This window comes from Pseudocercospora fijiensis (genome assembly GCF_000340215.1).
Source record: "Pseudocercospora fijiensis CIRAD86 unplaced genomic scaffold MYCFIscaffold_2, whole genome shotgun sequence".
NCBI lineage: Eukaryota > Fungi > Ascomycota > Dothideomycetes > Mycosphaerellales > Mycosphaerellaceae > Pseudocercospora > Pseudocercospora fijiensis.
The window spans coordinates 1522587-1545264 of NW_006921533.1; the positions used below are offsets into that span (position 1 = coordinate 1522587).

The 22678-nt window shown below is 51.2% G+C and overlaps 7 protein-coding genes across 7 annotated transcripts; 4 read left to right on the top strand and 3 right to left on the bottom strand.

Annotated features, from left to right (window-relative positions):
- Window positions 1-593: 593 nt before the first annotated feature.
- Window positions 594-1733, bottom strand: MYCFIDRAFT_210260 (uncharacterized protein). Its single transcript, XM_007924932.1, has one exon. It carries the CDS (start codon window positions 1463-1465, stop codon window positions 848-850), a length of 618 nt encoding a protein of 205 aa, XP_007923123.1. The 5' UTR covers window positions 1466-1733; the 3' UTR covers window positions 594-847.
- Window positions 1734-4443: 2710 nt separating this feature from the next.
- On the top strand, window positions 4444-5855 carry MYCFIDRAFT_21214 (uncharacterized protein; the record flags this gene model as incomplete). The annotated part of the gene is made up of 2 exons (XM_007924133.1): window positions 4444-5235; window positions 5287-5855. Coding segments are annotated over 2 exons (1361 nt in total), but the record flags the coding sequence as incomplete, so codon positions are not given.
- A 1559-nt stretch (window positions 5856-7414) lies between these two features.
- On the top strand, window positions 7415-8557 carry MYCFIDRAFT_82709 (uncharacterized protein; the record flags this gene model as incomplete). Its single annotated transcript, XM_007924679.1, has 1 exon — window positions 7415-8557. One exon carries the CDS (start codon window positions 7415-7417, stop codon window positions 8555-8557), a length of 1143 nt encoding a protein of 380 aa, XP_007922870.1.
- A 297-nt stretch (window positions 8558-8854) lies between these two features.
- MYCFIDRAFT_150619 (uncharacterized protein) lies at window positions 8855-11091 on the top strand. Its single transcript, XM_007924933.1, has one exon. It carries the CDS (start codon window positions 8985-8987, stop codon window positions 10869-10871), a length of 1887 nt encoding a protein of 628 aa, XP_007923124.1. The 5' UTR covers window positions 8855-8984; the 3' UTR covers window positions 10872-11091.
- Window positions 11092-11308: 217 nt separating this feature from the next.
- MYCFIDRAFT_82707 (uncharacterized protein) lies at window positions 11309-12347 on the bottom strand (the record flags this gene model as incomplete). Its single annotated transcript, XM_007924678.1, has 2 exons — window positions 11309-12268; window positions 12324-12347. 2 exons carry the CDS (start codon window positions 12345-12347, stop codon window positions 11309-11311), a joined length of 984 nt encoding a protein of 327 aa, XP_007922869.1.
- A 744-nt stretch (window positions 12348-13091) lies between these two features.
- MYCFIDRAFT_1304 (uncharacterized protein) lies at window positions 13092-15311 on the top strand (the record flags this gene model as incomplete). The annotated part of the gene is made up of 6 exons (XM_007924103.1): window positions 13092-13161; window positions 13223-13537; window positions 13631-13794; window positions 13849-14074; window positions 14130-14452; window positions 14505-15311. Coding segments are annotated over 6 exons (1905 nt in total), but the record flags the coding sequence as incomplete, so codon positions are not given.
- Window positions 15312-17062: 1751 nt separating this feature from the next.
- Window positions 17063-22384, bottom strand: MYCFIDRAFT_41337 (uncharacterized protein; the record flags this gene model as incomplete). The annotated part of the gene is made up of 1 exon (XM_007924283.1): window positions 17063-22384. One exon carries the CDS (start codon window positions 22382-22384, stop codon window positions 17063-17065), a length of 5322 nt encoding a protein of 1773 aa, XP_007922474.1.
- Window positions 22385-22678: the final 294 nt, after the last annotated feature.

The following is a 22678-nucleotide window of genomic DNA, read 5'->3' on the forward strand; positions in this document are numbered from 1 at the left end:
AGACTACGTAGGAAGACAATAGTTCCTAGTAATAGGGACTATATATAAAGGTGCATATACAGTCCGGATTATGTAACGATATCCTTCTAGGGTAATCGGGGTATGAAATAAGACTCTCTTATATATAGTATAGATTTAAACTAATTTTTTATTATTTTAATAAAGCACTATATAAGAAGTTGAAAAGATTAATTTTTCTTTTATTTATATATAAAGAAGCATTAACTACCTTACCCAAAATGGAAGGCAAGCCTAGTTTGCATAAGCTAAGGGGGTATGTAACGTATAGCTAAGGTTATATAACTCTTGGCAGCGTACGTAACTCTCGGCAAAACCAGGGAAATATCAACACCTGTTCTCACCGCCTTTTTAGATAGAACTAGTCAATCAGAACGACTATAAGAGACACCCTTGAAAACAGTGTTACAATGTAACCAATAGGAAGGGTGCGTGACAAGTTGGAGTGAATTGTGAGTGAGGGGCATGGATGGAGAGGACGATGACGGAGCTTATGGCTTGGGCTGAGAAGGTTTGAGACGTGTAACATGCGATACCGGTGCGTAAGATAATACAGAAAAGGGGCTTGGGTGTGTATGGTATTCTGTTTGAACAAAGCCCGCGTGAAAATACATATGACAGATCAAGCATGATGGCTGATATCTGGGCAGGTCCATCTCGCTCGGTCTTTGTTCGCCCTCCTAGGGATTATCACGACCTCATTGGACCCGCTGGTATGTAATGGAAGTATGCTGAGTCGTGCGCTACTCATTCGCAGCTTTTGCTCCCTCGTGGAGGAGCGCGTGTCATAAGATCCTTGACTTGTGATCATGGGACCGTGGGTGAATGCTCAGTCGATGTCAAGCTGTGGATAGGTCCTCTTCAAGAACTCTTTCACCTGACGGTTGCAGCCGCCGTTGCTACAGTCCTGGCCGAGATTCAAGACTTTGAGTCCTTCTGGAGTCCTTGCACGGGAGAGAGCAACGTATACCTGGCCGTCTTCAAAGGCTCTGCTCAAGTCAACGATGACCTTGTCGAGTGTCATGCCCTGTGCCTTGTGGATGGTCATAGCCCATGCAGCTGCTAACGGGATCTGTGTGCGAGCAAGGAGGGAGTATGGTTTGTCATTCCCAAGCTCCTCTACCGCACAGTGAGCCACGACAGTCTTGATCTGGCCGTTATCAAACTTCACTCGAGGCCAGCACTCATACTGATTGAGGTCGCTTGCCATGAAGCGCTTCACTTCCTCCGTTTGAAGTGCGGCGTGACTACCCCCAATTAGCTCGGCCTCCTCATTGACGACTCGCTCGCGTCGGTCGTTGCCATCGAGGGACGAGGATCCGTCGTAGATATTCTTCGGCCTAGGCAGGATTGCGCTGTCGTGCTTCACAAACGAAATAATTGTTCCTTGGCTTCCGTTAACGAGGCCCTTCTCGATGTCGATATTGGTCAGCAGGATGACCCGCATGCCTTTCTTCAGCCGCAATTTGTACTCGTAGTTATGATCGTCTAGAGCAACCAATGATCTATCAAGTACGGACCGCTCGCCTTTGTATCGCAGGTGTGGGTGCTGTCTTGACGGCTTCCAGCAGTCCTCAGCGAAATATGCGATCTCATTTTGCCGGATACTTCGCAGCTCCAGGTTGTTGACATGGTTTACTTCTTCTCGCGTTGAAAAGAGCTGTGTGCCTCCTTCAACATCACAGGGATGGTTCTCGAGCCAATCTCTCTCGGCTTGGGTCCACATCTTGCCAAGTCGACGTTTCTCCAGAATCGTCTTGAACCGCTGATCTTCTTGTCGGTGAATGCCCTTTAAATGTATGCATTTGAAGTTGGCCTCCTCCCAGGCATTGGAAAAAAATGCCCATTTGCTGGAGTCGAAGAATGTGCCATGGAGATCACAGGTATATTCAGTTCTTGGAGTGACTGCTTCCAGCTCATGCCCACATTTGAAGCAATTCTTCAGCGGCTTGACGGGTGGCAGTTGACAGAAGTCACCCGTCACAATGATCTGCAAGCCTCCGAAAGGTCGATCGTCCTCGCGAGCGACCTTCAGGACTCGATTCAGTCGCTCCAGAAACCAGTTCTCGACCATAGAGATCTCATCAATGATGAGCACATCGATATTCTGCATTCTCTGCTTCGAAAAGCGATTCTTGGCTCTTCTTTCAAGCTCGCTGATACCTTCCTTCATAGCAGCTGGTGCCCACCCTGCAAACATCCAGGTGGTGCGTCCTCCAATGTCCAGTGCTACTTTGCCAGTTGGCCCAACAATCTGAACACGTTTACCCTTCGCTCGAAATCCGCGCGCCACGAACTTTAATATGGTGGATTTGCCTGAGCCCGCCGAGCCTGTGTAAAAGACGTTTGCGCCGCTCAGTGCCAAATCGATGGCCTCTTGTTGGTCATCGGTAGGAATCACGAGTGGTTGAGTGGGTGGTACGGACGGTGGAGATGATGCCTCTTCTTGGTCCGAGTCGGGATCATCACTGTCTGCTGTCTTGATTGCGCCACTCCTATCATGTCTCGTTCTGCCTTCTGATATCGAGGGCAGCGGTGGCGGTGGCATATTAACGAAGTTGTTGTCCTCGTTGCTGTCATCAACCGAGAATGGTGTTCGCGAGTTCGAGGCATGACGACTTGGCCGGGAGGCTCGAGAGCTTTGAGAGCTTTGAGTCGTGGAATCTGAGCTTGACCGCGGCTCGGACTGGTCGCGCTCCTGCTTGACGACAGTGCCGGTCCTGGGGACGTAAACACTCGCGGCTCTGGAAGATCGTGCTGGTTCTCCATATGCTGGTATGTAGTATTCGTCATCCTCAAGCGAGATTGGATCCTCTCGAGTACCTGGAGCTGAACGTGGAGACGTACGAGCTTCTGGTACAGAAGCAGGAACACTAGGCTGGGGGTAGAAATTTTGGGTAGCAGACGAAGAGCCCGTTCTGTTTCTCCAGACGCTTCCAGTGCTCGATCGAGCCGATGTCGATGCCGAGGGGCGGTGGAATGTTCGAGGCGCCGGTGAGGAACGAGGTATGTAGCTCAGGGTTTCATCAGTTCTGGCGCGCTTGAACATTGACGGATCGAGTTCGTCATCGCGCTCCGAGGCTGCGCGGCCAGGCATAGTGTGGGATGTGTGGATCAACGAGGACAGTCTCTAATCTCGCGAATTAGCGATGCATCTGTCTAAAGCAGACGCCCGAACTTACCGTTGCGGAAAATGTCAGCGAGAGCGAGATGTGTCGTGGACTTGGTGACCTGTGAGGTTTGAATAGTGGTCATACCACTGCAATTGTAATTGCTCTATGCGCAGGTGGTTGAACGAGGGTGTATTGTTCAGTGGAAGAAGCCAAGAGAAGGTGCAGACGCTTTTGTGCAGCCATGCGAAGTGTGAGCATGTAATATTCGGAAGTTAGCATGTTGTGAGCTGCAGTAGGCACTGAAGTGAGCTCAAATGTGCATATGGAGTCTGCACAGCACTCGAATTGGTGCAGTCATCAGCTCGCTTGTACAATGCTCAACGCATAGTCGGCGGCGGAAGAAGCAGGGTGTACATGGCAAGGACATGAAGAGTCTTGACGCGACGCAATACGCTTGAAGCCATAGTCCCTCTTTCTCCAAACGTTGTATCGATGCTTGTTTTGAGTGGGCCTCACTTGCAATTGTCCGCTCCATCACTTTTGAAGAATGCGTTGTATCCACGCCGACCGCTTTTTGGCGCCAGACACGCAGCCACAGCGACGAGTTTCCTCCATCAACTTCGAGCACAAGGGCGCTGGCGCTCATTCTGGGCGAAAGCGTCTTGACTTGTTCACTTTTTCGGCTGTGCTCCTTCGTAGAATCATTGAGCTGGTGTTGGTGTGGTCATCGACTCATCGCTGGGGACGTTGGCACCTTACGTTCGATTCGATTCGATCCGACTCGTAGCTGCAAACTCGGAGCCTGCACATTTCATAGTCAAGAGAAAGGTACATCGCGCATTTGAAGAGATGTCGTCGTTGGCTCCAGCGGGGGCTTGGGGGCTTGGCGAAAGGGCTTGGCGAAGGGACTTCGCTCAAAAGTATATACTGTGGAACTACTTATATAAGCTCTGCGATGACGATCTCTTGACCATCGGGGCAACTCTTCTCTCTTCTCTATTCTCTGCACACTGCGAAAACGTATCCGCGACCACACGAGAAACACTATCCCTCTCCAAACCACTGACAAAGTGGCGACTTATGCGACCTCAACCGCATCCATCTATTCCAATGTCACCACAATAACACTCGCCGAGGCCCGTCTGGGGACATATCTGCACTGTGCGCGAGCGCGAGCAGCACGACAGCCGCGCAGAAAGAGGCCGCAATAACATATCGTGCCAGGCAGGTGTTCTCACTGAAGCCTGGTGCACAAGAAAGACATATTCAACCACGACAAACAAGTTTCTGATTGCCTCCTCACCCAATCAACATGCCTACCCTCTCACTGGTCAACTTCAACATCGTCTGCGCGACCTTGGGTGGCTTTATTACGGCCTTCGGACTGGTATCGTACCTGCTTAAGGAGAAGTTCTATCTCTCCGAAGCTCTGATCTCCACTCTTGCTGGTGTGCTCTTCAGTCCCCATGCCGCCAACTTCATTCGGCCTCTGGAGTATGCCAACAACAATGAGCTTGATTTGGAGACAATCACCTTGTACTTCACGCGCCTCGTCCTTGGTGTTCAGCTAGTCCTGGCTGGTGTTCAGCTGCCTAGCAAGTATCTATGGAACGAGAGGAAGAGCTTGTCTATTTTGCTTGGACCAGGCATGATTTGCATGTGGATGAGCACTTCTCTGCTGGTCTGGGCTCTCGTTCCGAACATAGACTTTGTCATGGCTATTGCTGCCGGCGCCTGTGTAACCCCGACTGATCCAATTCTGTCGAACAGCATTGTCAAAGGCAAGTTTGCGGACAAGAATATCCCACCCAAGCTTCAGAAGATTATCATCGCAGAATCTGGCGCCAATGATGGCCTGGGCTATCCTTTCCTCTTCTTGGGTCTCTACTTACTCAAGTACGCTGGAAATGGCGGGCTTGGCCAGCATGGTGGAGTTGGTCATGCTTTTGCCTTGTGGTTCTACGACACATGGGCCTACGTGATCATCATGTCTGTAGCCTATGGTGCTTTGGTAGGATGGCTCGCCAAAGAACTTTTGCACTGGGCCGAGGAGCGACATTACGTTGACCGAGAGTCCTTTCTAGTCTTCGCCATCACTTTAGCAGTAAGTGCACATCTACCTTGCTTTGCGGACTTCCAACTAATCATGGGATAGCTGTTCATCGTAGGCACTGTCGGCCTGGTTGGCTCTGATGACGTACTTGCATGCTTTATCGCTGGCAACGTGTTCACTTGGGATGATTGGTTCAGATTGGAGACGATGGACGACTCTCTGCAGCCCACCATCGATATGCTGCTCAACGTCGCCATCTTCATGTGGTTCGGCGCCGTATGTCCATGGCACAGCTTTGTGGACAACAATGTCATCCCAATCTACCGTCTTATCCCTCTGGGCATACTGGTCCTGCTTCTACGACGACTGCCATTCATTTTGATTGGCCATAAGACGATTCATCAAATTGAAGAATGGCGCCACGCTGCTTTTACTGGATGGTTCGGTCCGATTGGTGTCAGCGCAATTTTCTATCTTTACATTGCGCGAGAGTTTCTACGAGAGGTTGAGTATGAAGGACACGAACGTGTGGACGCTTCGCGTGAGGCAGAAACGCTGAATGTAGTCGTCTGGTTTCTCTGCATATGCTCGATCGTCTGCCATGGATTGTCGGTTCCTCTTGGAAAGCTTGGACTTCACCTACCACGTACGATATCTATGGCCATTTCTGAGCCTGTCTCGCGTGGCACCAGTCGCTCCCGGTCGCGACAGACATCCCCGGTCCGTCAATACCACGCGGGAAGTGAACGATCGCTGGCTCGGTCTTTCCGACGAAGACGTCCAACTACCAGCGAAGTAGGCGAGTCAACAGGAACATCTAACAGCGTATGTACATCCATGGGATTCATCCTGAACAGTTTCAAGAATTTTTTCCGTCTAACGGAGGAGGAAGCCGGTGAGAGTCGCGAACCTGACCTTGATGCAACGCGCCAAGACGAGAGGATTGGACGCACCAGTGGGATGGGCGAAGGCTCTCGTCCAGAGATCTCGCAACCAACTGACGCAAGAGTGATTGGCAATACCATCAAGAAGTCGCCCGCCGAATACCAAGACTCTAATGGCGCTAAATCGAAGAACGATGATTCGCCCCGTTCCGATAGTCCAGATCAGAAGAGAGCCGCTTTTGCAGATGACCTCCAGCCGCACAACCAGGCTGCCTCCGGCACAGCTACTCCTACCAGTGCCACCTGGCAGAGAAGCATTCGCTTCCCAGACGAATCTGCCCACACAAAGCTTAAAGAATAACAACCTTAAGCAGCGACGTGCGATTCAGCGCCGACATGCCATTTCCTCGCTTGGGTATGAGTGAGTTTTGCTGCGAACTTTTTTATTTTATATGTCTGAAATCCGTAACGATGGAGAAATGGTGTCGTGGTGTCGTGGAAGATTTCAATTCGAGCATTTGTGCAAATTGCTACCTCTTCGTTACACTTTTTTTCACTTTCACAGTCGTGCAAAATGAGAAATGTTGTTCCGCAGTAACCCAGGAAGCAAGATCGCTTGAGGCACTAATGCTATCTGAGCACAGCACGCTGGATAGCGTATCCAGGGTAGGTAACTAAAGATATTCTTGACGACATCGAACTACGTGTTTCTCGGCATACCCAAAGGTGTAACTGCCCTGCAGATGGGACGTATCTACCATCGTCTTGGCAGCACCAAGCTTTCATCGAAGCTCTTGAGCCAAGTCACACGTTCATCTTTCCGCGCCACTTCAGTTCACTTCGTTCTTGACACTCCGGCGCGCGATATTCTACAGCTCAGCATCATCGAAGTACTGGAAAACGTCGACGCAATCGTTCCTACAAAATCCAGCTCTCGGGAAAGTCATCACTATCAACTGCTGCACTCTGAAAGCGAGCTGGAAAGACTGTTGACTGTTGGCATCTCGCCGGCTGTACATAATGCTTGCTTATATCCTACTGAATCGTTGGGGGCTGAGTTTGATAATAAGACGGCGGGAATGTTAAGGAGGGTGGTCGATGGGGCGATGAATAGAAGCGTTGGAGCGAGGATGAAGACAGCTTGATGAAGCTGGATGTACTGTAGAAATGCTGCAAGCTATTCCTTGATTGATGAGCTGCATCTGCGGGAAGGATGCCGCACGATCGGCAGAAGGTGGCACACTGCACAGCCAACACAAACACTGGTGCCTGTCGTGCCTATAACAGATTGTAGACAGGGCGTCGAGTTCATCGCCCAAACACTCCTCGCCAGAAGAGCCACCACCATGTCCGCAATCCGTATCTTCAACAACATCCCCCACATCGTCCGCGGTGGAATGCACGACGAAAAAGCCTCGAAATCTTCCATCCATTTCTGGAGATGTGGTGTGAGATTTTGGATCGACGTCTCAGGCCAAGATATCCTAGGAACTTCATTCCATGAAAAATGGAAACCACTGATTCGAGAAGAAGACTACAAAAAGGTGTCCTTGAAGGAATCCACAGAAAACAAATGGCATCCACTCTGCGATCTGATAATCTCCACATCGATGGAACTTTTGCGAGAATTGGCGCCGGCCGAGAAGGAATATTGGAGTAGTCTTGATGATTATTTGCATTGTCCGGGCTATAAATTGAGGATCAAAGCGGTTTCTGGGAAAGATGCGGTCGAAGTCGAAGTAGCCGAAGGTCCGAAGTTGACAGGTGCATATAACATGGCACCGGCTCCATTCGAAGACTATCATGCTGGATCGAACGATCTTCCAACATTTTGTAGTACTGATCTCGTGGTGCTCGATAAAGAGCAAGATTGGCGACAGCCTCCTCAGAAAGTCCAGGCACCGGATGGCAAGATTTATTTTTTCAAGGCTTGTGAGCAGAGTGCTATGCACATGCCAGATCAGAAGGTCGTGAATCACTCGCTTGACGCTATCGCAGCGCATTTGAGTATTTATGAGCTTATGCTGGCGCAAGACTTCGAGCCTTTGCAAGGTGTCCTCACTTTCCAAGGTCTTGTGACGTGCGATTGTGTTGATGTTGGAAAGCATGAGGTGGAGATGGGAAAAGCTGGAATCGCTGGGATTCTGCTACCTTGGACTGCGAAAGGTCGGACTCTGTTTGAGATTTGTCGAGATGCGGATGATACTGGCAAGGCTAGGATTCTTGCAGTGAAGGATGATTGGAAGATGCAGGTCGAGATGGCTGTGGGTGGTCTTCATGAGAGGGGTGTTTTTCTGGGAGGCCGAAAGGACTGGGCTTACTTGAACTATCATACTGTGATGATCGATGCGGATGATCGAGCTTGGCTGACAGCTGGTCTTCTATCGGTGGCTGAAGATGCGAAGCAAGCGGCGAGGGAAGGCTGCGAGCAAGATGTCAGAGCAGTGAACCAATTGTTCGAGGAGTGGTTGCCGGCTCAGGTGTCATGATCAGGCTGACATGATCGTTCCCAAGGCGATGGTTGGAGTCGGGAGAGAGATTCAGTGGGATGCCGTGCAGGAAGCCGCCAGCAAGTGGACTTAACGCCGGGTTATATAGTCCCTGATATATCGACGGCTTCACGTATCCTTTCCGTTCAACCTTTATCGTCTTGCCGTCATGAAGGTGTTGTGAATGGTCGTGCCGAGAAGTGCTGCGGCCGTTCCTTCATCTACAAAGTGCACGTGACGTGAGAAGATCTATGACCACGCCGTCGACATGTGATTGGACAGGCAGCACATCCAGTGCATCGGAAAGCTCTCGGTTCAAGGCGAAATGCGTCTCTAGTCTGGCAATCTACGCTCCCTTGGGACAAACAAACAGTCAGTCATTCATCATGCTGACCGTTGACAACTTCAGCAGCTGCGGTTGAACCGCATGACCCTTCCCTTCCCTTCCACCGAGCGACGACATACCGCCGACGTATTCTACCGCGAAATCGAGCTGTCCAGTATGGAGAAGGTTCAGCGGGAGATCGAGAGAACGGACCCCGATGTCCCTTTCAGAGCGACCGACAAGCATGTCCATCACACCTGGGCCAAGACATTTCAATCGCGACCAGAGCTGTACATCAAGCCGCGAACGCTCGCCGAGATCCAGAAGATTGTAACTCTCGCACGGAGATGTCGCAAGAGACTTGTGATCGTTGGTTGCGGTCACTCGCCCTCCGATTTGACTTGCAGTAGTAGCTGGATGGTGAACCTGGACGACTTCAGTAAGGTGCTCAAAGTCGATAAAGCAAAGAAGACACTGTTGGTGGAGGGCGGCATCAGACTACGGAGGCTGAACGACGAAGCCAACCAACATGGCTTGACGATGCGAAACCTCGGCAGCATCGATGAGCAGAGCATTGTAGGCGCAATCTCAACTGCGACACACGGTAGCAGCTTACGGCACGGCCTTCTCTCTGACTCCGTCCGGAGCTTGAGGATAGTCCTCGCCAATGGCCAGGCTGTACGATGCAGCAGAGATCAGAACCAGGAGCTGTTCAAGGCCGCACTCGTCTCCCTCGGCGCACTTGGCATTATCGTCGAGGTCGAGTTTGAAATGGTCAATGCGTGCAACATCGAGTGGACACAGACACTGCTACCCCTCAGTGAGATTCTGCAGACATGGGACAACATCCTTTGGACGCAGAAAGAGTACACGCGAGTGTGGTGGATGCCATACATGAAACGTGCTATCGTTTGGTCCGCCGACAAGACCGACAAGCCATTACGTGCGCCCGTGGACAGTTGGTATGGCGGTTCCGTTGGCTTCCACACGTATCATAATCTGCTTGCCCTTTCGAATTGGTTCCCGTCCATCTTGCCATGGGTGGAGTGGTTCGTGTTCGGCATGCAGTATGGCTTTCGAACGGGTCAAAGCACCTCGGCTGTGGAACCATTACGCACGGGACTGCTCATGAATTGCCTCTATAGCCAATTCGTGAACGAGTGGGCACTGCCACTCAGCGACGGTCCGGAAGCTATTCAGCGTCTATCCGCCTGGCTCAATGGCGAGCCTCGAGAGAAGCACGAGATTCCATTCAGCAGCAAAGGCCTTTATGTACATTGCCCCATTGAGGTCCGGGTCAGCGACACTTCCAATGACCCAGACCGGGTGCGACCGTACCTTGACAATACAGCTGAATATGGTCCGACGCTGTATTTGAACGCCACGCTCTACCGTGCATACCTCAGAGATCCTCCTTGTCGGGACCGCTACTACGAAGCGTTCGAATGGTTGATGCGCGACATGGGAGCCAAGCCGCATTATGCCAAGAATTTCATGTATACCTCCTCTGAGCAGGTCCAGGAGTTACTTGGCAATGGACTGCAGCAGTGGAGCAAGGTCCGTGACGAAGCTGATCGTGAAGGCATGTTTATTGGCGAATGGCATCGGCGCACTCTCGGTCTGGGAAGCACACGCTACGCACTCGAGGAGCGTGAAGTGGCTCGCACGAAAGCATCAAACGGCGGGCAATTATGGGTTGGAGAGGTTCGCAAAGAGTCAAGCGTTCAAGAGGCTTTCCCAGAACAGCCACTATCGCTTGCCGGTGACAATCTCACGCCGCTGAACATCGACACAGTAAGATCTGGGAGCCCACGTACCAGCAGCACTGCCAGCAGCTTCGACATGGTACATGGCGCCGAGACGGAAAAGAGCCATTTATGGCACGACAGCGAGCACGACGAGGATGAGGATACTGACCAAGTCGAGTCAAGATTTCATGGCCACCCAAAGCACAAAGTCTCTGGAACTGCTGTTTTTGATAAAATGTGATGTGCACGGCAGTTCACAACAGGGCTGAATAGGACGATTACGAAAAGCTGAACGATGCATGCATGTAATGTGTAACTCTTCACTCGTCCCGATCGAGTTTTGATGATCCTGCTCAATCAATATGGTTTGAGGAAGTACTTCCTTGCGAGAATTCTTGAAGAACGTGGCTCCTCTAGATTAATCTACTCTAGGCAGTGGAATTGCAAGCATCGGACTACTTCGTTATCAGACCTGTTGAGATGCCGGTTACAGTAAGGAAGAGAGTTGTATGAATTCGATTGAAATGGAAGGAAAACAGTGAGTTGTTCGCAAATATATCGTACCATTCATTCTTGCACACTTCTAATCTGTCGCTAATATCACGAGATCACAGGTCGTGAAAATCTGGAGTCGTTCTTCTCCTCCTAATATACAAACAGTCCACGGCCCGTCAGATTTTAAACTGCTTCTTTCGCCTCTGTCGATGTCTGTGCGGAAATCTGCGGCAATTCTTGACCCTCGTTCGTCGCCTCTACAACTCCCGCAAAGCTACGTCTCTTACTGCTTCCGTCCGGGACGTGGAAGCGATGGTCAATCCTCGTCAACAGGAACATGTAAAGAATCGAGATCTCGATCAGGAAAGTGAAGACATAAAGCGCCGCCTTGGACTGGTACCAAGCCGGATCGCTCTTCGGTCGAGGAGATTCGAAGTTACTGCCTGTCTTGAATGCAGAGCCGAGTGTACACAGCAAAGCTGAAGTCAAAAGGATTAAAGACTTTTGTCCCGTACTCCAGGTATCGAGTCCACCGGACGAGTCCTTGGTACCAAACTCCTCGGCTCGAGGGGATTCTTTGAGTGACCAGGTGATAGCCAGGATGACGAGAGGCACAAGCGTGACGAAGAGCAGGTATGTCATGGCCACGAGTTGGATATCGCGACACGCTTCTCGGAGCTCGGAATCCAAGGTATAGAATTGGATGACGATGAAGGTGATCACCAGAACCAGCGCCAGACCAACGAGTCCGTAAAGGATTCTGAAAAACACCCGAAGGACCGTATGCCAACCTATCTCAGGCTGTCGCGCTCGAAGTATCCGTTGCGCGAAGACCAGATTAACCACATAAACAATCAATACCCCGGCGCTCAGCAAAATCTGTGCGGCGATATTGAGCGATACGTTTGAAGGATGGTATGCGACGGCGATGCGGAGGGAGCAAGTCACGATTCTTGCCATGCTGAAACCGAAGAGTGCGGCGGAGATGAAGAAATGATGGGTTTTGCGTCGGTTGAGTTGGTAGATGGACATGTGGCCGGCTGCTGAGCCGGCGTAGATAGCGATCAGGATTGAACATATTACGACGTCGGGAATGGGCGTTGGTTGGCCGCCGAGAGAGGCGATTTGGGGGGCGTATGGGGGCTATAGATTTCGGTGAGATTTCTGGGCATTTATGAGGGGATGGAGATTGACTTACGCCTTGAGGAGCAGTGGTGGACATTTTTGCTTGTCTTATCCCTGGTTGCTAAGTAGTGTGTATGACCGGCTGTTTTGTGCTTGTGCTTGTCGTGTTTGGTTTGTATCCGATTCTGTGGCAAGCGCCAAGAAGAGTGAAGTGCTCAAGTAAGGGGGCTTTATGGGAAACTTCTTTGTGTGTTCACGGCGGTATGGATGCAGTATCTATCATATAGAGATCCTACCGTGGATGATGTTCCATATAGCGCACCAACGATCGGACTTACGGTGGTGCGATCTCATAGCTACATGGCATGAGGTGGCGTCGCATTCACAGCGACGTAGATGCGTGCCGTTTGAGGGCGCTGTGCTGGTTCCATGATTGGTAAGGAGTTGGAGTTGGAGGAATCGAAAAACAAAACAAAGCGGCTGGCCGGACGAAGGTTTCGACCGAAGACCGAGGGCCCGGCCCGTCGTGCTCGTGTCTTGGCAGACGTAGAAGCAGAGCTTGGTGAGACGACGCGGTATCTTTTATCACGCACAGCGCAGTTGATTACTTACATAATACTGCATTGTCGGCGATTACTCGTCTTCGTTGATTGCCTGTATTCTGTCTATTCTATCGACTAAAAAACAGTGTGAAAATTCCTCATGTGCCAAGAAGTCATGTGGCAGTCATGTGACTGAGCTGATGCGTCACATCTTTCAGCTCCGATGTCACAGCAACGCAGTCGCCGTCTTGTTGTCCACTCGTCAGCAAAGCATCTGCTCATCGTTCGTCCGTCGCACGATGGAGGGCAGTTCAGACGGAGAGCCAGCGCTGAAACGCATGCGGAAAGGCACCAAGAGCTGCGTGGAATGTGAGACTTGGCGTGCACATGCATCGTCGTCCATTCACTCACTCACTCACTCCTGCTACAGGCCGACAGCGCAAGATCCGCTGCATCTGGCAGGCAGCAACAGACGCTGCTTGTCAAGGCTGCCAGCAACGAGCCCGGGCCTGTGTGCCACAGCTGTATGCCCGTCGCTCGGTCGACCCCAATCGCGTCTCTTCCCGGGATCGCATCTCGCGACTGGAAGCTCAAATCGCACACATGGCCGCGTCGGTCCAGCACAAACCTCAACATGCCACATCGATTTCGCTTTCGGTTTCGCCCGAGCAACGCGGCCCGGGAGAGCGAGACTCACCTGCCTCTCCCATCCCTGACGTAGACTCGGAGCCTGATACCGTGAATGGTGAGCGTGCGGCTGAACCCGTCCGTGAATGATGCATCATTTCAACTTCATGCTCACTGAGGCTGGATCTCTCTGCTGAACGAACACGAATAGGTCCAACAACGGCTGCGCCCGCTCATCTCAAGTTTCTGTTCGACAATCCCTTGATCGGGCCGGATCAGCGACTCGCGGAGGGATCGCACGAAAGACCGCCGTGCTCGAAGCGATATGCCGATCAGAGCAGAGCGAAGCTCCAGCATTACCTACCCACCACACATGTCGGTATCCTCTGCGCCAAACCAACCACGCCTTCGCTAATCTTGCATCTGCAGGACGTCGCCGAGACATCTAGTTATGCGCCTTCGTGGATGTCGCTTTATTACCAACTATTCCCCACAACGAGCACCCAGGGCAGTCGGGATCAGCTTGTCACGAAGCATGAGACAATGTTTAGCACAGATGTTGACCCGGTGGTCTTGGCGCAATACTTATTGTCGTTCGCCATCACCGCTCGTCAGGTCCCAGAACACTCCATAGTGCTTTCGTTTGAGCAGAGAGGTGAGCCACTCGAGATTCATCGCCCAAGTTCGAGGCAGTGCTGACACTGTACCAGGCTGGACAGATATCGCGAGCTACGTGCAAGACTTGATGCAAGCTGTTGAACACACCGTCATAACACACACCGGCCTCGCCTCAACGATCGAAGGCATCTCTACGACGGTGCTCTACCTCAGGCTGCAGCTTGGTTTTGGCGCGGTGAAAACACTGTGGCTCACACTTCGACGAACCATCGCGATAGCAGAGCTTATTGGGCTGCCCAGAGCGTGGTATCATCGGCCTATGCCCCATGCCCATTCAACCCTCATTGATGGGGTTACGGATAAGATCGCACTTTGGGAGAGCATATGCGCAACCGATAGACTTGCTTCGATGATGGTGAGTAAAGCAATGCAGAAAACAGTCATCGAATACTTACTGGCTATTGAAGTTCAATCTGCCTCCTGCCACTGCAACCCACCGTTTCCCTCGGAAGCAGATTGTAGATTCTTCGGGTACAGTCCTTGCTCAGCCTTACATGTTCGAACTTGCTGGCATTGCTATGAGAGTCCAAGAACTCGACGAGGCTTATACCATCGGGACATCTCAAGAAGAGATCTGTGAAAAGATTTTGAACATGGATAAGGATCTCCGCTCACTCAAGAGCTCTACGCCGATATCCTGGTGGAAAGAGGAATTCACCTTCCTTTCGGCAGACGCACTGGTTCAGTTCTGGCATTTTTATCTCACGGCACGAATTCACCTGCATCCAGCGATGAGCAACGATGACCACGACCAGTACTCATACAGTCGTATCAGCTGCGTCGAAGCCTGTCACGCCTTGTCACGACGATACGCAAACATCCGAACAGCCCTACCTGCTGGATTCTTCGTTTGCCGCATCGTCGACATGCAGATCTTCACAGCGGGAACATTCCTCCTACTATCTTCTTACGGCCGACTACAGGTCCAACACAACGACAGGCACGTGTTCCAGCCTCCCCAAGACCGAGAGCGTGAAGACCGGCTTCAAAGTCTCGAGCGCATGGTGCAGACCATGGAGTTCGTCCAGGACCATGTGGGCTCGGAATTTGCGCGCGAGGCTGCAGCTGCAATCAGAGCGCTGTGGTCTCACTTCAAAACCGATACTTCGACTAATTCTCAAGGAATCACCCTTACTATTCCATTGCTGGGCAAGATCCACATTGGCCGTAAAGATAAACCCAACCCGCAAGAACGTACTGCACAAGCTCAATCACTCCAATCTATTCCTCAGGCAACGAACACCACGCAAGGAACGAATGGCGACTTCACCATCCCTGCGGACGCACAGCACGGCTCATTGTCAGTGTCTTCTGCACAGCCTGTGGATACGGGCACAATGCCTTGGCTCATGGAATTGGATATGAACGCCACAACACTGCAGGATCCCTTTTGGGTGAATGATTTCGGTCAATTCGATCAGTGGATGAGCCTGAACAATCCACTTCAGCTCTAGATCTTGCTCTCGTGTGGAAGGGAACGATGCTCCGTCATTCCGCGCCCCCAAGTGATACCAATTCATATGCCAAGAGTCGTCGAGCGGGCGTGTTTCGGTTATACATCCTTAGCTTCCTTAGCAAGGCGCTTGCCTCCTGTATGGCTGGCATCTCAGCAATGCTGTTGAGAGTCTACGCTCAGAAGGTCCTGCAACGATCGTGTACGGTTCTTCTCCCAACCACGCTTCAAGGAATCTTTGTGTTTGATGATGCTGTCGCTTTCCGTTTGTGTCTCACGCATTTGTAAGGAGCTTATAATCGAACCGTCGAGTCGTATAACAAGGGTCTGACTTGCGTATTCAGCGTCTCCGTAAATCTATGGTCGACGCTTTCTTGACTGCCCTCTATATCAGAATCCAGCTCATTCGATAAAACCGCAGTAACCACCGGTGAATACTGAAGAATCTCAGCACCGACTGCACCTCCTAATTTTCCCCTTTCTATATACTCTTAACCTTCAAGATTCTATACCTACTGCTCCTCCTCTACTAATTCATCCTAATTCCTAGTATATATACTATATAGCACTTAATTTAATCCGCTCGATCCGCTTATCTTGTAATCTAGTTACGGATATATAATCCTTTACTATTACTCGCTAAGTTATATATATATATACAAACGTAACCTACCTTTAGTCCTTTTAAAAAAAGAATCCTTAGGCTATTATTCGATCTGTTTAAATAGCCGCACTAGTAATCGACCCTAATATAATATTAACCTCTAGTATATACTTATACTTTATAGCAATAAGGATTCTACTAAGAAGACGCGATTTAACTAGTCCTTTTTTTAAAAATAGAGATATTAGTAATACGGAGTTATATTTCTTTTACTACTAAGGGTTTTTAGTAGTAGTCGGTTAGGTATAGAAAGTACTTTAGAGGATGTTATACGAAGTAAGGACTTTTATATTATTACTTCTACTACTTCGAATATATGTTTTTTTTCTTAGATTAGTATAGTAGGGTTAGTATTGTTCCTAGTATAATTAGAAGTTGTAAGTGTCGTTATCGACGACTTTCGGTACTAGTACTAAGGCACCCCAAGCTCCTCGAGGATAATGGCGACTTTCCATAGGGTTGGTCCCAGGACATGACCGTACAGCTTCAATGCTGTGGTAGACATGTTTTTCGATTGGAAAGTCAAATGGATAGATGTTCAAATCTCAATGCGAATGTCGAGGTGTATTGTATTTATAATATCCATTGACTATTAATTGACCCCTCCACCCACTGACGTTTCGTGCGAAGAGGAATCACTGTGAGGTCTAGATCCAATGAAAACTAGGTATGCAGACGACCTCGTCAATTGCCGCGGGAATAGGGCATCATTGAACTGTCGATGACAACCCTGTAATTCCGAGAGCGTTGCCTCACCATCACAATTCATGACAAGTGAATGCGGAACGTCTCCACGTCGAGAATGGTTTCGAAATCTGCGTGGTGCTCTATCTGCAAAGCAGGATCAGCTACTGCAGCATACTATCAAGCGACTCGCCCGTGACCTCCTCGATCTGGTGAATCCATCTAAGTGTCTCTCTCTCCACAAATCCATCATCGTCTTCTTGCAATTCCGAGATGAACGCGAGCATTTCCGGAAGCAAGTGAAGCCAGTCAATATGCAGCCGATCTGTCAATGCTCTCTCGCACTTGACAGCTGCCAGTCGAACAGCGGCGTCTTCATGGCGCATGTAGGTCATGATGATCCTATTCATCTCCTTGTGAAGGTCTGGCGACTGCACAGCAGCAGCGAGTTCGACAATGGCAGGAACAATGTGCTGAGTGGCATCAGTCTTTGAAGCGCGCTGAAGGCGACAGATCAGTGGCTCCGCGATGGGTTTGAAATGATCTGGTGATTGCCAGAAGTCGCCCTGATCGTTCGCGAAGCTACTGGCGAGAGCGTCCAGGACTATGTGCAGCAGCTCGCGTTCATGCGGAGAGGTCGGCGATAAGGACTGGAGGAGCGAGGCAGCATCTTCGAGTAGATAGCTCGCGTAACCGGTCACAAGAGACTTGAGTTGCTCGAAGAAGGCGAGAGCAAAGCTGAAGAAGCTTGTCTTTCGGAGGGTCGTAGCGAGTTCTCCTTTGCGAGCGCTAGACCATTCGTTGAATCGGACGAAGAATGGCCGGAACGTGGCATCATTCAGCTTCAAGACTGTATCCATAGTCGTCGAGTTCACTAACTCGGAGAGACTGGTCGTATCATTTTCGGCGTCGGATTCCGTGAGTATTCGTCGAAGATCATGAGCTTGCAGTAAAAGCTCGGATAAAACCTGAAAGTTCTTCGAAACCGTTGCCTTTGTGTAATGCTGGACGGCTTGGCGCAGTGCTCCGACGTGGCGGAGGGCTGCATCTTCATCCTGCTCAATCGACAGCGTGACGACTTCTTCCCACGTCTCTCTCAGACTAGCGAGAAAACTGTCGGCGGATAGCTTCTTCGCGGCCAAGGATGAAAAACTTAGTGCCTGCGTTTCGCCCGAAGCAGCAGCAAGAGCAAGCAGACGATTCAAGTGCTGACCTGACAACATCCAGGGTATGTGATCGAGAACGGCCAGACCGAAGCTGAAGCCTGCATCGAGCATTTCTATATCTTCCTCATCCTCGTCATTGCGATACGCTTCGTCCATGTATTGAGTGATGGTCTCCAAACTTTTGGGCAGAATTGGTATGAACTCATCTCCAAGAACTTCAATCATGCTGGCTAAGCAGAGGACAGAGGTCATCCTGAGGCCCTGCTCTCCACTACCAGCCCCCAGCGCATGTTGGCCTGCAATTTGTTGAGCCACGCGGAAAAGTGACGCGCGATCAGTCTTTCCAAACCTGTCAGCGATGCAGTCGATGCACTTGATCGCAGCGAGGCGGGTCTGTACGGGCTGACTCTGAGCCACGAAAAGAGCGCACTGCGGCAATAGCTCGATAAAGATCTTCTGCAGCGCCGTATCACCGCGCTTAGCGGCCTTGACGCGCTGCTCCAGTGACCAGAAGACCTGGCGGCGGATCTCGTCAGAGCCTGCCTGCATAAGAGTTCCGCTGGCTTCTATGAAGTCACTAGTAGGCATGAGTCCGAGCAGCGAGGTCAAGACATTGGTAGCACTGTCACTGAGCTGCCCGTGAGCTTTGAGCTGAAGTTCAAGTTGCATCGCCCTCTCGAGAATGACAGAGTAGTTGTTACGCAAAGCATCAGCTCCATCGCCTCCCTTCTTTAGTTCCTTAGCAAGCAGTTTCCGCAGTGCTCCATTGGAGAGCGTAGATGCCAACCCTTCCAGAAGTACGGCAGTCGAAGCTGTTGCCTGCTCAGCAGTTTTCTCCGCATAGCCTAGAATGGTGTCTGACAGGCCTCGCTTTGCCCTCAGTGTGTCGAAGACTAGATCGAGGATTCGCTGGACGGCGACCAACTGTGTGGATGGCGCAAACCTTTCCATCAGGGATGAGACAAATGAAAGTGCTGTAGGATCTTCAGGGTATCGCTCAATGAGCATGGCTACGATAGCGGACAGCGACTCGTTAGCACCAAGAGTCTCCACTAAATTGTGAAAGAGTCCAGCCCGGCGATGCAGAGGAATGTGTTCGAACGCAGCGGTGAAGCTCAGGAGAAGCTCAGCGGCGCCTGAGATCAGATCTCTACCTCTCTTCTTCAAAGAGGCTGCCAAAGGTGGAATGATTTGGGAGACAGTTTGGTCGGTGACATGCGCGCTGTAGTCGTCACCTTGCTTCAGGATGGTCGCACTCATGAACGTGAACAATGGCATGACACTGTGCAAGACAAGATCTGGCGCCCAAGAGGCCAAGGCAGACATCAGAAGCAAGGCAGCTTGATGCACCTGAGTGCTTGAAGTCGTCCTGACGCACTCGACGATCAGGTCCGCCCTGATGACAGATTTGTCTACGTCCTTAAATGGGCTCGACACAAGTCCATTGACAACTGAAAGCAGATTGTTGATCAGCAGACCTTGCAGGTAGACCAGCTCCGACTCCAGCGAGCTCTTATAGTGATGCAGCTCACTCAGGATGTAGAACAGGCCCTCCAGTAATTGAGGGTGCTTTTCTGGCTTTGCGCCCTCGACCAATTCCAAGACGAACGTGATTCTCTTGATGGCAAGATGGAGCTTCTGCTTGTCGATGCTGCCAGACTTGATTACGTCCGAGGTCCTTCGCTTCTTGGCTGATGGCGGTTGGCTTTGGAGTTCCGGGACGCTAGGCAGAGTCTCGACTAGCTGAACGAGAGTGCGAGTTGGCAATTGCAAAGCTCTGAGTGTCTCTACTGCACCTGTCTGAACTTCCTGTGAGGCGCCAGAGTCGAGACTGAGGGAGACCAGCCAGCCAACGAGATCATCCTGAGCCGCTTCTTTCATGCTAGACCAGAGATGGCGAAGTCGTGAGAAGCCAAGGGCACAGCACTCTGTTACGGAGGTAACCTCCCCGATTGCCAACGCTTTCAGGAATTGTACCTCGTCCGAGCTGCGGCTCGAGACATTGGCCAGAAGCATCTTGCATAGATCACGCGATGCTTTATGATTTGCAGGGGAAGCCAGCTGACTAAAATAATGTTTAATGTAAGGAAGCAAGATTTGTGTCCTCGATGAGCCGGCGGTCTTGCCGACCTTTTTGAGAATCTCCAAGAGACTCAACTTGACTCGAACGACCGGGGTGAGAACGACGTGACTCGCGAGGTTGGAAAACAGCGCGGCGCGTGACGCTTGCTTGAGTTCCTTGCGGTCTGATCTGGCGGCGCTGGAAGGGGCATTGATGATGTCGGTCAGGGCCTGTCCTACGTAGGTCTGATCAACGACACAATCTTCGAGGATGGGTAGCAGCGCGTCTGAAAGGATTTTGTGAGCGTCCGCGTGAGTAAGCCAGTGCAATGTGGAGCTCTCTTTTCCGTAGACGTCGTCCTTGGCCCAGACTTTCGCGTCGGCCTTGGACTTCTTCATCGTTCTGTAGATGGCTTCCAGACTAATGCAAGCTGCAGCTGCTGCATTACGCACGGAGCTTGCAGAATCTGCGAGGGCTGAGATGAGATAGGGAATTAAAGCCTGGAGATCACCAACGTGATCTTGCAGGACGAACTGTTCAAACAGATCCCGAGCGATCTGTAGAGCTCTTGATTTGGTTGAAGATGGCAGCTCGCTTGTCCAGACACGAGCAAGGAAGGACAACAAGTTCGGCTGCTCGAATGCGGAGGATTTCTGAAGCGCAGGTGCGTTGAGAAGCGTTTCTAGGTCTCTTTTCGCGAGTGACACTTTTTGAAACGCAGAAGCGTATTCACCGAACAGCCTTTCATGCTTGACCTCAAGGAACGAACTGTCCTTGGAAGGTAAGGCTGGGAGGTCGCCCAAGGAAAGATTGCTCTCATTGGCATCAATCTCCACGTCATGATCGATGAGCATAGGTTCAGGCTCAGCTTCTGCCTCACTCTCCATTGCGCCTTGTTGTATTTGGAGAGCGAGATCCGAGTCCAGTTGAGCGAGATTGATGCCAGCCTTTTGCGATGCTTGTTGTAGTAGACCAGCCACCTCGTTCTCACTAACGCTGCGCGTCACGGCTGCCACTATGGCTTGACCGCCGGAGGGTTGCAATTGAGAAGCTTGGGTTATAGCATTCTCCAGCACCAGCAACTTGCCTTCTTCGGGTAAGGCATCGGATTTTAGCAGATCTGTCAGAAGCGCCGACGCATCTGCGCATTCGCCTTGTGTCAACCCATCGATCGCGCTGACAGCAATGCCGGTGAGTAATTTGTCTACACGATACTTCGCGCCAACATGTTCTATAGTCAGCAGGAGCTCAGCTTCGTCAAGCAACGCGCGGAAAGTGGGCTTGGAAAGCAGGAGTTGCTGTTTCTCCTCGGCCAAGACAGATAGACACACTATGCCATCTTCCACTATTTGCTCCGTCCAAGCAGTTGCGACGGCCTCCATCATCGCATTGAGGACCTTGTCAGCCAAAGATGCTTTCGTGGCCACTATTGTCATTATCATGCAGGATCCGAGATACAGCTCCGGGACGCCTTTGATACCCAGAGCAGATTGCAGAATGGGCAGAAGTTTGAGCAACAGATCTTCCTCCTTTTGTCTTCGGACCGTCTCTCTACCTGAGCGGGTAGCATCGATCATGGCATTCACTGCCTGTGCGGTGATACTTGCCCAAAAGCCGAGCAGCAGAGCAGAATGGTATTTTGCCTGGGCAACACTGAGCACGTGTTGACTGAATGCTGTAAAGAAGGCCGAGACATTGCTTGCAGCCATGACGATGGCATGTCGGGGCGGGTTCTGGGCTTGCTGTGTGACATATGGATGGAGAAATCGGAAGGTCGGCGGCAGCTGGTGTGGTAGAATGGAGAGCAATGCTGTAAAGATGGGCGAGGAATGGTATGGCAGAAAAGCGAAGAGGACCGCTTCGGTGTTGTATTCCTGCACTCTGAACCTCCGTACAAGCCACTCGGCCGCTTTCATTGCTGGCTTCAAGAGCAGCCTGCCTCCCAGCAGCGCCAAGAATCGCTCGATCACTTTGTCCAGCTCAGCGTTTTCTTTGGCGGTCATGCTTGTGCGATCCTCGCTTTTGCTCTGTTCGCTGAACAAACTTCGGGAAAACGGGATGAATCGTGCGTCGAGCTGGCACAGCTCTTCGAAGCCCTCCAGACATAGTTGGTGTATGGTATCGAAGGTCTGCGTCGAAGCGTCTCGCGGGTCGAAGAGGAGCGATTTCGCATGGCGAGCCTTCTGCGCCTTGAGATCGAGTTGATGTGTGCTGTTGGCGGCGATGGCAGCCAACTGCTGCTGAAGAGCAGTCGCCATGACGCCCTCATATGCGCCTCACTTGCACCTTGTCCGTAAGGCGGCGCTGTCCCAGTGAGCAGCAGCGCGGTGTTCAACAGCTTGGATAATTCATCAGTCCCACGCCAAGCTTCCTGGAACTTTTCGCGTCTCACGAATTCTGGCACCACACTCAGCACGTAAAGTCGCGGGACACTCGGGCCACATTCTCCTCCGCTCCGCCACAATAACATCCGCTGCCTCGCGTCTTCCTGTGGGGGTCAGGCAGGTACTTATCAGCAGAAAGTCGCAACGGGTACAAGACTGACTTGGCGG

Bases quoted from the DNA above. Each gene is read 5' to 3' on its own strand.
- MYCFIDRAFT_150619 (XM_007924933.1), top strand. From the start codon at position 8,985: ATGACCCTTCCCTTCCCTTCCACCGAGCGACGACATACCGCCGACGTA.
- MYCFIDRAFT_210260 (XM_007924932.1), bottom strand. From the start codon at position 1,465: ATGCGGGTCATCCTGCTGACCAATATCGACATCGAGAAGGGCCTCGTT.